Genomic DNA, 13970 nt, shown 5'->3' with positions numbered 1-13970 from the left:
CTCTTGTCTCTTGGCTAACTTTCATTGTGCATTTATTGTACTATCTACTATTGCTTGACTGTCATTGGATAATTGAATAAGTAAAATTGTTAAATTGGATGCTATTGGATATTGCTGAGCGATAGTAGCAACATAGAACAAATTGATGAAAAATTAACATTCCTTCCATCAAGTTAGCCTTCCAAATATATCAGACATCTTCTGGTTCATTCTTCACAAATCAACATCAAATAGCTCTTCAAGAATCTAGACTCTTTCTGTCCTCTTGTACCTTCAACTCCTGCAATCATATTAGCAAAGAACTTCGGTCCTGCGATCTTTTTGACACATTGCGGTCTTGTAATTCGTCTTGGCAAATTTCGCTCCAGCAATGCTTATCAAACTTTCGGTACAACTGTTCCTTTTATGTCTCCCACGAACTCCCTTTTTACTATTGAAATTGCAGATTGAATATGGATGATAGTTGTTTGATCTTTCACAAGGTCGAATGCTCCTATATATATATATTGCAAAGTGGACGTGTCCTTTCATAACGTTGAGTTGATTGTTGAAGAGGCCAACTTGATGGAGGAGAAACACGACCTAATTTTTGACATAAAAATATTCTTTCTTTGTCATAATGAGCCCGAGAAGGGTCTTTCACATAATGATTTTGACTTTGACTTAATACAAGAATCCTAGAGCGCACAATGCGTGCTTTGACCTATTGACCAATGACCCAAGCATGAAACCCATGCTTTAATAAGTCAGTTTTCTTTTGCAATAAAATTTTTCTTTTCTTTTGTTAAATGCATTACATCATTATTCAATTATGAACATCGTCACTACTTACATTTTTCACCAGTTTCATCCAACACACCGAGAAACCCAACGTATTTCGTCCTAGGGCTCTCTAATCCTAAAAACAAAGTTCTCAGAACTTTCCAATAAAATATACCAAATCCAAGATGCTCCCAATGATTTGCTCTCCCCTCTTTTAAAGACTTGATGGATCTCTCTACAACCTTCTAGAAGCACTTTTCTTTTATTATTTTATTTTCATTATTGAAGCTCTACCCTTTGCAATTTTATTTTATTATTTTATTTTCATTCTAGAGGCTTCTCCCTTTTATTTTATTTAAGTGACTTTTTATGTTATTTTATTGAAGTCACTTTTAATTCCAGAAAATGATCGATTTGCCTCTATGATTTCTCTGGCCATTGAAAGTCACTTTCCATCATCCCATCATGTAGATCTCTTCATCCATGATCCCGATTCCAACAAGCTATTACACTAAGGTGTTTCTACAAATAATCCTCCCCAAATGATGACACCTTTAATGTATTTAATTAAAATATGTTGGAAAATAACCTCGTTTTACGAGAATCGTCAGAATGCAACGAAAAAAAGAATGAACTATGCAGGACTGACCTTGATGATGAAATATAGTAAGCGAACCCTGTCATACCCTATAAAACTCCTCTAAAACCCTCTAGGCCTATCGATGACGTAATCTTGCTTTTGTGACCTCGTTGACTCAAACCCTGGAAATCCATTCTAACCACACCATAAGGGAAACCAAAAATGGGAACATTACAGTTACAAGGTGCTTCATTGTAATATATATATATATATATATATATATATTAACCATGAGAAATATATTTATATTCCATATGAGGAATATACATGTTTTGGTCCTTGAGGGACTGCTCAAACAATAAGGCTCAAAGTCATTACAAGAAATACTCATTATGAGCTCAACATCTCACATGCAAGAATTAAACCTGGGTGGGGAGGATAGCAACATTTCTCCCATACACTTGAGTTAAGCCCAATTGATATATATATATATATATATATATATGTTGGCATTATGATACAAGTATTGTCCTTGATGGCAAATCACACAGATGACAGATCATAGTGCAGCAGGTCAGTAGCAAGGAATTGATGATCAGACTACAAGAATGAAGAGAGAAAAGTATATACGCAGGTTCACTAATGCAAAGCCGCGTATACACGCGGGTTATACGTTCCAAAGACGCGTATGCGTATACATGCACTTTCACGCAAGGAAAAGCGCGTACATGTGGGAGAACTTATTTTTGGTCCGTGGTATTTAGTCCTTGGTACTTGAACCTATGGTTTTGGACCATGGTATCTCGTCAGAAGTGTTGATCCCAAGTATTGGGTCCATGGTATTGATTTGTTATGGTTTTGGATCATGGTATTGAGTAAGGCCTAAGACTATAAAAGGAGAAGAAGATCATTAGGCAAAAGATGAGAAAAAAGTCTTGAATATCTGATAAAGTATGAGATCCAGTATGCAAGTTATGGGTTTATGATACATTACTTAATCTAAGGAGGAATCTCAACGGTTGATGGAGAACAATATCTAAGGATAGATCAGGATCTAATGGCTTGGAATGAATCATCTCTATACGGTTTGATCTTGTTTAGTCTAGATCTGTATACTGATGCATGTAATGTTTTGTAAATGTTATGATTTGGGTATGACTGATGTCTGGAACAGCTGCAAAGCTCTGAGTTAATATTTGCAGATGTGTACGCGGGTTAGCTTTGGTAAAAGCGCGTATGTACGCGGGTTTGGTTCATCGTAGTAGCGTATACATTATGAAGTATGATATTTGAAGTTGCAGTTGGGTCTGATTGTTATTGCAGAGTTTTGTTGTCTGCTCTGTGTTCTGGTGACTGTGTTGTTGACAGGGTTTCAGTGTTTCAATGATTCAGAGATTGATGATGCTAGTATTGATTGATTTTGTGCTTCAATGATATTGATGGGTCCAGTATGAAAATTGGATGAAACGTGGCCTTCAGATTATGGTGTTGTGCTTCAGGAGTATCTAGTCTAAAAATTTATGAAACGTGGTACTTGGAGGAAGAAAGAGAAGGTTGTAGCCTTCTGTAGGTCGGCACCTACGTACTAGTACATCAGCTAGTACAAGAGCAAAGGGGGTGGTAGCTCCCTTCCAGTAGCAGCTGGAGAACGAGTAAAGGTTGGAGCATTTCAGTAGGCCGGCACCTATGTACTAGTAAATGGATCGGCTAGTACAAGAGCTAAGGGGGTTGTAGCTCTCTTCTAGGAGAGTCTGGAGAACGAGAGAAGGTTGTAGCCTTTTGCAGGTAGAAGCTTGTGTACTGGTATAAGTTTGCACCAGAACAAAAATATTGTAAAATGAAGTTTCTTATTAAAAGAAAATAGAGACGACTTGCAGCAGGTGGTTTTCACTTACATTGGGTTTCCAGCTTATATCATGGTGTTCATGTGTGCTTCTTTTGTGTGATGATTTGTTCTGTTTTACTGCACTTGCTTACTGTTCATATGGTTAATTAAGTATGATGCACTAACTAAAGATCAACATTTAATGGATTAACTGAATCATAAGTATTCTGGATATACGCTAGTTGCATTAGACACAGTTGCGTATACACACAGGTTCTATTAACTGAAGTAGCGTATATGTATCTAAGTATGGAAATGAAAAAGTTTTATTGATTTGATAATACTGATTCACCCCCCCCCCTCAGTATTATTTCCAACAATTGGTATCAAAGCAGGTCCTTTGGTAGAAGCTTGATCTCTTGAAGGAGATCCGTAGAACAATGGGAAAGAAGCTTAAGAAGAAAGCGCCTAAGAAGAAGAAGACATCTCAGAAGAGCTATGACAGTGGGAGAATCGATTGGGGAATATGTGGAAGAAGCACTTCAGATTCAGAATCACTTCAGAATGAAGATGAACAAGAACTATCAGGTATGAGTTTGTTATCCTCTGGTGATACATTTGTCTATCCATTTGAAGATGATGAAAGTGATAGCGAAACCACTGAAGTTGCTCTTATGGGTGAGCAAGAAAGATATCAAATAGAGGCAGAATTTAAAAGACATACAGACAAAATTAGAGATCAACAAGATCTATTGAACAAAAGGGAATGTGCCTTCAAAGAAGAAGCTACCAAACTAAAAGCTCAACTAGAGGACAAAAGTTGCAGGATGAAGTAACATCATTAAGAAATGAAGTAAATGAAAAGAGCACAACAATCAAGAAACTCAGAGAAAGATCCAGTTACTATGAAAGTCTTGAAGCTACGCTAAAAGGAGATCTTGAAGAATCAAATAAGCAGAATAAAGAACTAGTCCAAGCTTTTGAAAAACAAGAAAACAAAGTTCTTGAATTAAGACATCAGTTGGAAGAAGGAAGAAAAGCTGAAGAAAACATGAAGATGCAGTATCACGAAAAGGAACAGCAACTTCAGGATGAGGTAAATATTCTAAAAGATAACTTAGAAGAAAAGGATAAGCTCTTAGGATTTCAAGATAGTACTAAGATCTTGGATGATATTCTTAGTAGTCAAAGGTCTCCTACTATCAAAACTGGTCTTGATTTTCATGAATCTGTTGAAGGTGAATCTAGTTCACAAAATAAGACAAGGAACTCTAATGCACAATCTAAAATACTCAACAAGGAGATGAGAGGTCAATCCCATCAACAACCAAGGAAAGAAATTCTTCAAGGAAAATCTTTTACTCCTCCGATAAATAATGTTGAATGTTATATATGTCATAATCTTGGACATGTTGCAGCCAGATGCAGAAGAAGAATGGTTCAAGACCATCACACAGAAAGACCATCACGTTCTAGGTACTTTAAGGGATATTGCTTTGCTTGCAATATGTTTGGTCACAGAGTTGTTGATTGCTACAGAAGGAATATGAAACATGTGAGATGTTATGCATGTAACAAGCTTGGACATATAGCTAAGGATTGCAGGAACAAAGTACGGGCACCATACCAAAAGGAGAAAACATCATCACACTTGAAGATATGGAAGAAGAAGGAAGTACAGTCAGAAAGATGTGGCACAACACAATATACAGACATAACAGACTCAGAGGGAGCTGAAAGTGTAAAACTTCAGTGTCCTAAATCTCATATGCAAGTTTCATAAAGGGAAGTCGCGTATATACGCGAGTTAGTTACTGCACAGTCGCGTATATGTTAGTTTGAGGAAAAGCAGTAGGGACAGGCTCAGAAAAAGGGTCTGATATGATTCAGTCCATTATTTGCTCTGTTTGATAATGGTTACAATTTGCTGATGATGTGTGGAAATGTCTTGACACTTGTAAGATGTTTTAAAGTGTTTTGATCTTAAATTAATGATGATGATGCCTTGATACTTCTTGCTGATATATGCATGATCAGATCTGACAGTGAACAGATGGCACAGGTTCAGGGGGAGCATATGCTTTTAATAATGCATTGTTGGCATTATGGTTAGTAGTCCTTGGTAATGATGCTTATATGGCTAAATGATATATCTTGCTATGATATGGTTATGAGTTGTCCATGACAAAATCTCATATGATTCTTGGGGTTACATAGTTGATGTTCAGATCAGATTTGTGGTTGATTCTCTGATGATGCATATATGGTGCTTACATGGTGATATTCATAAGGATAAGGAGAAGTACAAAGCTTGAATACACATCTTCATTACTTGATGATGAGTCACTCATACGCTGTTGGTGTCATATGAATAAAGATCTTATAATACAGTTATGATACAGGATTCCTATAGTTCTTAGCACTCATGTGGATAAGGATTGTTGCTGTTGATGATATCAAGAAGTCTTGACAAATGATCTTGAGCTCAAGATACATAGTGCTGGATACATGAATGATTACTCAAAGTTGCATTGTTGGAGACATGATGATGATGAGTTCTTACCTATATGATGATACTTACACATATTCATTGATGCAGATGTTCCCAAGTGATGATACTTGGATCATGCAGATCTTGATGTTGATGAGATGGCTATGGTATTTTTTCACATATGATATAATGTGAATGATTTTGTATGTTAAAAGGATGAGTTGATGCAGATATACCTGGATGATGACTTATACTCTAATGAACATATACAGGTTGCTAGTCTAGATGCTGTTGACAGATGCTTATGGAGAAGATCATACATTGTGTATGATAGTTGTTGATGACTATCATGATCTTATTTAGATGTTTGGTCTTTGTTATAAATGTCATATCAAGACTCACGATGTAATAGTTTGTCTCTATCTATTGTAGTCATTTGATGAATCCCTTTGGTCATATGATGTAATTTGTACCCCCACTATGCATGGGAAGGATGATGTAATATTTCAGTGATGTACAAACATTTGGTATCTGGCGTATCCCCACTTGGTTGGGTGGATGAGTCAATATTGGTATATCCCCACTGGGTTGGGAAATGGATGTATGTATGAGTCCTTGGTAATAGGAAGGTCATTTATGATAGAGTCATGTTCTTCTTATCGAACATATTTTTGCAGACCTTGCTTACAGCCAGGGGAGCATGAACAACACACTTCAGCAGAGCAGAGATTTCAGCATGTACTCAGAGGGAGCATGGACAGATTGGTACACTTTGGCTTATACAAAGGGGGAGCTCATTCAGAGATTTCAGCAGGTACTCAGGGGGAGTATGGACAACAGAATGTTTATCAAGGAAAGAGAATATCTTGGTCCGCCCTTTGCCCTTGATGTCAAAGGGGGAGAGTGATTTGGTGTTGTTGCCATCAAGTCCAAAGGGGGAGATTGTTGGCATTATGATGCATGTGTTGTACTTGATGGCAACCCACTTGTAGCAGAACATCTCACTTATACAAAACTAGATGAATCTACAGAAGAGAGATCAGATGTGACAGAACACATGGGATGCAGGGCAACTCAAAGGAATCAACTCAGATGTAATGTACAATGACAACTCATTAAGTTGACAGTTCTTAGTATGGCAAGTTAGCTTCGCCATCAAGTCCAAAGGGGGAGATTGTTGGCATTATGATACAAGTATTGTCCTTGATGGCAAATCACACAGATGACAGATCATAGTGCAGCAGTTCAGTAGCAAGGAATTGATGATCAAACTACAAGAATGAAGAGAGAAAAGTATATATGCAGGTCCACTAATGCAAAGCCGCGTATACACGCGGGTTATACGTTCCAAAGACGCGTATGTGTATACACGCACTTTCACGCAAGGAAAAGCGCGTACATGTGGGAGAACTTATTTTTGGTCCGTGGTATTTAGTCTTTGGTACTTGAACCTATGGTTTTGGACCATGGTATCTTGTCAGAAGTGTTGATCCGAAGTATTGGGACCATGGTATTGATTTGTTATGGTTTTGGATCATGGTATTGAGTAAGGCCTAAGACTATAAAAGGAGAAGAAGATCATTAGGCAAAGGATGAGAAAAAAGTCTTGAATATTTGATGAAGTATGAGATCCAGTATGCAAGTTATGGGTTTATGATGCATTACTTGATCTAAGGAGCAATCTCAACGGTTGATGGAGAACAAGATCTAAGGATAGATCAGGATCTAATGGCTTGGAATGAATCATCTCTATACAGATTGATCTTGTTTAGTCTAGATCTGTATACTGATGCATGTAATGTTCTGTAAATGTTATGATTTGGGTATTACTGATGTCTGGAACAGCTGCAAAGCTCTGAGTTAATATTTGCAGATGTGTACGCGGGTTAGCTTTGGTAAAAGCGCGTATGTATGCGGGTTTGGTTCATCGTAGTGGCGTATACATTATGAAGTATGATATTTGAAGTTGTAGTTGGGTCTGATTGTTATTGCAGAGTTCTGTTGTCTGCTCTGTGTTCTGGTGACTGTGTTGTTGACAGGGTTTCAGTGTTTCAGTGATTCAAAGATTGATGATGCTAGTATTGATTGATTTTGTGCTTCAATGATATTGATGGGTCCAGTATGAAAATTGGATGAAACGTGGCCTTCAAATTATGGTGTTGTGCTTCAGAAGTATCTAGTCTGAAAATTTATGAAACGTGGTACCTGGAGAAGAAAGAGAAGGTTGTAGCCTTTTGTAGGTCGGCACCTACGTACTAGTACATCAGCTAGTGCAAGAACAAAGGGGGTGGTAGCTCCCTTCCAGTAGCAGCTGGAGAACGAGTAAAGGTTGGAGCATTTCAGTAGGCCGACACCTACGTACTAGTAAATGGATCGGCTAGTACAAGAGCTAAGGGGGTTGTAGCTCCCTTCTAGGAGAGTCTGGAGAACGAGAGAAGGTTGTAGCCTTCTGCAGGTAGAAGCTTGTGTACTGGTATAAGTCTGCACCAGTACAAAAATATTGTAAAATAAAGTTTCTTATTAAAAGAAGATAGAGACGACTTGCAGCAGGTGGTTTTCGTCCACATTGGGTTTCTAGCTTATATCATGGTGTTCATGTGTGCTTCTTGTGTGTGATGATCTGTTCTGTTTTACTACACCTGCTTACTGTTCATATGGTTAATTAAGTTTTAATGCACTAACTAAAGATCAACATTTAATGGATTCACTGAATCATAAGTATTCTGGATATACGCTAGTTTCATTAGACACAGTTGCGTATACACGCGGGTTCTATTAACTGAAGTAGCGTATATGTATCTAAGTATGGAAATGAAAAAGTTTTATTGATTTGATAATACTGATTCACCCCGCCCCCTCTCAGTATTATTTCCAACAATATATATATCTCTGTGTGTTTGTCATGAATATACATGACCTTCGGTTGATTTATTATTATTTTTTTTAATAAATTGTTATAGTTATTATGGTAATTTATATTTATGTACATTACAACATTACATAATTTGCTGCCCAAAGTGGCTTATAGATTTGTTGAAGCTATTGGGATATTATGAATAAAATATATTAAATATAAGTAATGATGATAATTGTAATAATGATTAGTTAATTAGTAATTAGTGTTGAAGATGCATGTCTAAATGGGATATGACTTTCCATGAAGAGGCACCTGCCTAGTATATAAGTAGGCCCCTCACTCTCATTTGTAACATCATTTTTATTCATAAATTTTAATATATATTCTTGTATCTCAATGGAGATCTTTATATTCCAAGTCTTTTGGAGTATTTAACATGAAGAACAAACTTTGTTCGCTTCATTTGGTATTAGAGCCACATTGGTTGATCTCGACCTTTGGCCATCAACTCGTCGTCAACTTGATTGTCGTCGTAATTGAAGCATTTCGCTATATAGTGGGAGATTCTCCATTTATTGCCAAGCCTTTGGCCATTTAAAAAAAAATAATAAAAATAAAAAATAAAATAAAATAAAAATAAAAGTAAAAAATATTAGTTGTTAAAAAAATAGATTATATCTCTATTTAAAAAAATATAGAAAAGAAAATAAATAAATAAATCTATATATATATATATATATATATATATATAAATGGAAAAAATATTTTTTTTTTTGGGAAAGAAGTTATAAATAAAATTATTAAAAAGAAACTAATAAAAAACCAATAAAGATAAAAAGAAATTTAGTTAAAAAGAATATTATTTAGTTAAAAAAACTCACACACATAATTATACAAATTAAGAAAAAAGGGGTTTATTTACAAACCTTAAGTTCGTTGACGAACACAAAATAATTAATATTCGACGAACAAATGGAGTCCAATTCGAAAATGATGAAGGAAGTTAAGATGAATTCCACACAACAATCATTATTTTGGACTAAATGTCCGTTTTGTATAACATACATTGAATACCTTTGGATTCATAAAAAATGTGAATTATGTTGTCCAACATGTGGAAAATTATTTAATGCAGAAGAATGTCAAGATGATGTATTGATGCAAATGACAGAACGAGAGGAAAAACTTGCAAAACTGGAACAAAAATTAATAGAAAAAGATGAGGAAATTTTGCATCTAAGGGACCATATCCAAAAATTATTTGTGAAGGTCAAGAAGTCCAAGGATGGAAAGAAAAAATGAGAAGAAGAAAAGGGATGTGTCGAGAAGAAATTCAATGAGATTCTATCGAAGAAGGAAGAAGAAAATTTGTGCTTAAAAGATCTCAACCAAATGTTATTGGAACAAATCATAGATCTAAAAGGTGAGAAGCTTAAAAGTCAAGACATTGAAAATAAGGTTGATGAATAAAAAACCAAAGAACTCTTACATCTGAGAAACCATAATCAAAGTCTACTGACTCAAATTAAGAAACTTAAGGATGATAAGCAATCATTAAAAAACAAGTTAGAAGAATTACTCACGAAGGAAGTGTGAAAGTATTTAGACGTAACAGTCCAAGTCGAAGAAAAGGAAACAAACACAAATCCCATTAATCTCACAATTTAGACAAATCCAAACATAACTGAAGTAAGGGCATACTCAAAAGTTGCTGTTCAAACAATGAAAAACCCAGGGGAAGATTTTGTAACCAACTCGACGACATCGGAGACTGAAGTAAATTTCAATTTTGCCACACATAGGGAAAGACAAAATCCTTATCTACATCCGAATTACAAAAACAAACATTCTAATCAGTCTGCAAATTTGTATCTCTCAAAATAAAAACAACAAACTTATGTTCAGCAGGATACTGAAGTGCGCACAATTTAGTGTAGTCATAATGATTCATCACAAGTTTCTAATAATTGAAAGATTCCACAAAAGATTAATTTAGGATGGTCAGATCCTTTCTTTGTGCAACAATTTTATATATCACTCCAAGGATCATATCAACTTGTATCAACGAAGATGACAATTCTGAGACGAGAAGACATTTGAAACAGAAAAAAAAGATCAAGCCTTTTCATCAGCGAGCTTTGAGGACAAAACTTTTTGAAGAGGAACACAATGTTATGAATAAAATATATTAAATATAAATAACGATTATAATTGTAATAATGATTAGTTAATTAGTAATTAGTATTGAAGAGGCATGTCTAAATGGGACATGACTTTCAATGATGAGGCACCTGCCTAGTATATAAGCAGGCCCCTCACTCTGATTTGTAACATCATTCTTATTCATACATTTTAATATATATTCTTGTATCCCAATGGAGATCTTTACATTCCAAGTTTTCTCGAGTATTTAACTTGAAGAACGAACTTTGTTCGCTTCATGGAATCATTTCTTTTCTTTTTGGTTTGGATGTGTTATTTCATTGGCCATTTGTTTGAAATCTTTAGTCATTGATTCATTAGTACATTGGGAATAAACCCTTTGAAGTCTGATAAAATCCATAAACCATGTAGTTAAATCTTGACTGGACAGCAGTCTTATATCCGTTGGAAAACCCAGACATAATTCACACGAATTGTGAAATATCTTTGACGAGCTGGGAAATTTCTAATGCTCTGTTTGACAGCAATTTGACTTGAAGTTATGACCAAGGAGATGAACTATTCAGACAAGTACCCAATCATCTTTAATGAGAGTGTCAACTAATTTGCTCTCCTGAATATGCAGATCATAAGAGTTTCTTTTCTTATTGACAATACTGATATTCTGACTAGTTTTTGTGTGTTTTACGTTCTTTGTTTTACTTATTCTTTATTAGTTTGATCTGAAAAATTTCTATCATTTTTGCTGCAAATAAATTATTTCTTCTTGCACTTCTAGTTGTCTTTCTGATGAAGTTTAGTACATTTGCAGCTACAAACTCATGGACGCAACCTGACGTACAGGGTGAAGGACCAGCAGCTCGAGAGGGGCATAGTGCTGCTCTTATTGGCCATCGTCTATTTATCTTTGGAGGATGTGGGAAAACTCAAGAAGAAGAAGAGATTTATTACAATGACCTTTATATTTTGGATACAAGTTAGTCATTGGTGTTTTTTTATTTCTAACTTTCAAAATTTTAAGATGAGCATTTCTTTAGAGATTTATACTTTTCTTTAATTTCACAGTAAGTAAATTGTTTTTTCGTATTTGATGGTATTATAGTGGATTTGAGTTCATTTTAAACACATTTTATTGTACCCTCAGAAAGATCTGTTTTCTGTGTTTGGTCACTATTTGCTGCAGACATCTGTGATGCAGTTGAGTACAAGGTGTTGAAAACTGAAAAGGATTTTTAATTCTTCCTTTGAAGAAGAGATTCTTGATATTCTTTCCTTATTGTTTAGTTACTGTTCTGTGCTGTGACTTGTTTGAAAGCATGAGTTCATTGGTTGTTCCTCATACCATTGCCATTGTTTCTATGTTCTTTGGATTTATTCTCTTCACTATCAGGTACATTGACCATTTTTATCATTTCTGGAAAACTTTGTAAATGTTAGGCATGGGGATTTTTACTCTTCTTGTTGTTTGTATTAAATCAATTAGTGGTCTTTTATCTTCATGATACCCTGTACCCTAATGTTTGCATAAGGAATGCATATATACCTATGTTGCATGGGTTCCCGAACCCGGGGGTGGGGTTCTCGAACCCGTCCTGGGTTCTCGTCCCCAAGTATCGGATTCGGGTTCGGGTGCTTCTAAGAAGAACCCATAAGAACCAGGTTCTTCTATGAAGAACCAGGTTCTTCATTAAAAAATTTTGGGTTCTTTTGTCTTGACGGGTACAAAGAACCCTGATGATGGGTACTTGGAATGCCAAAATCAGGTTCTTTTGGGTTCTTTTAGTTTTTATATTTTATTTTTTAATTAATTTAATGAGCTTCCCCTAATATTCTAGGTAGCTAGTTCTTCATCTTGCGAGAGGAATTGGAGTACTTATGCCTTTATCCATTTAGTAAAGAGAAATATGTTGGGCTCAAAGAAGGCAGAGAACTTAGTGTACGTTCATAGCACACTTCGTCTCATATCTCGAAAAGACCCTGGATACGAGGGTCCTTTCAAGAGATGGGACCAATACACAAACGATGCTATGTGTGTGGACGAGGAGATACAACCAGATGGCCTTATTGAGCTACCTCCAATTGCTATGGATCAGCAAGAGCCTCGGGATGAGAGTGATCCCTACTTAGAGAGCATGCTAACTGAAGATCTGAGTGATGTTGATGACATCGCTTGAGGAAGCCATTGTTCACTATTAGGTATTTTTATTTTATATTTTAAAATTCCTCGGTTCTTGTTTGGAGATACCTTAAGACAAATTTTGAATGTAGTATGACAATGGACATATATCATGATTCTTATTAATATGTAAACTCCAATTTGCACTTGATATCAAACTAGAAATTTTGAAATTTCATTGTGAATGTTGAATGTTCAATGATGTGCATGTTTAAATATTTAAAGTTTAAATCATAAATATTTTAATTTTCTTGTTTAAAGTTGAAAAATATACAAATTCATATATATTATAATATATATATATATATATATATATACACCCCCGACGAACCCACGCACCTTGTTTCGAAAAATGGCGTACCCGTCCCCGTCCCTGCGCCGGTACCCGTCCCCGAACCCACGTTTCCTAGCAACATAGATATATACAAAATTTGTTGATGCTTGTAATGACTTCACAACATCATAATATTTTATCTGAGTGAAAACATAGCTTCAAGGTTCACTGCCTTGTTTGGAAGCAAATGCAGTTGTAGAATTTGCAGGATGGCATATAAAGAACTTTGAACTGTATCCATAGTAGGAGGCACTTGATGTTTCTACAATCAATTTTTTTTTTTTTTTTTCTGAGGCCCAAGATGGTTAATTCGTCTGGTTTATCCATTGTCGCATCTTTTTTATGATGGTTTGCAACTTCTTGTCTAGTAATTCCAAACAAACAGAATTGTGCAATAATCCTACAAGGTTTGGCAGTACATCTATATAAGAAGTATTGTAGACTGTATGAGCTTTTGCAGTCCAAAATTGTTGGAATGTTAGCATAAGCACATTGCAGTTCATTTAGGGCTAGATCATAAGGAGTTTTATACATCCACTGAAAGTTTAAACAGTCCTTGTTTATGGGTGGATAACCTTGATAACCACAAGGGTTATTGGGCTGGTTAATCATAATTTACTTCTTCCTTCCATATCAATACAATTTCTTGGTAGCATCACATGGTATATACATTACAACTTGACATGCTTCTTATGGAGGACACTTTTGTCTGCCACAATGGATTAGAAATTTATCCTCATGTGTCCTTGTGTTGAAGAATTTGTAGCTATGGTTGGTTGAAG

General features: G+C 35.5%; 1 protein-coding gene across 1 annotated transcript in view; it reads left to right on the top strand.

Annotated features, from left to right (window-relative positions):
- Positions 1-13970, top strand: part of LOC149228727 (protein GLUTELIN PRECURSOR ACCUMULATION 3-like) — a 332287-nt gene that overhangs the window by 35179 nt on the left and 283138 nt on the right. Inside the window, exon 4 of the mRNA XM_089375723.1 lies at positions 11490-11654. Coding sequence (XP_089231849.1) covers positions 11490-11654 — 165 coding nt within the window. The remainder of the gene's footprint in view (positions 1-11489; positions 11655-13970) is intronic.

The sequence above is a fragment of the Pinus tabuliformis genome, chromosome J, assembly GCF_031772625.1.
Source record: "Pinus tabuliformis cultivar Carrire ecotype Pingquan chromosome J, CPIR1, whole genome shotgun sequence".
Classification (NCBI taxonomy): Eukaryota; Viridiplantae; Streptophyta; class Pinopsida; order Pinales; family Pinaceae; genus Pinus; species Pinus tabuliformis.
Note: the sequence above shows the minus strand (reverse complement) of the source record. Positions and strands in the feature narration are given on the sequence as shown.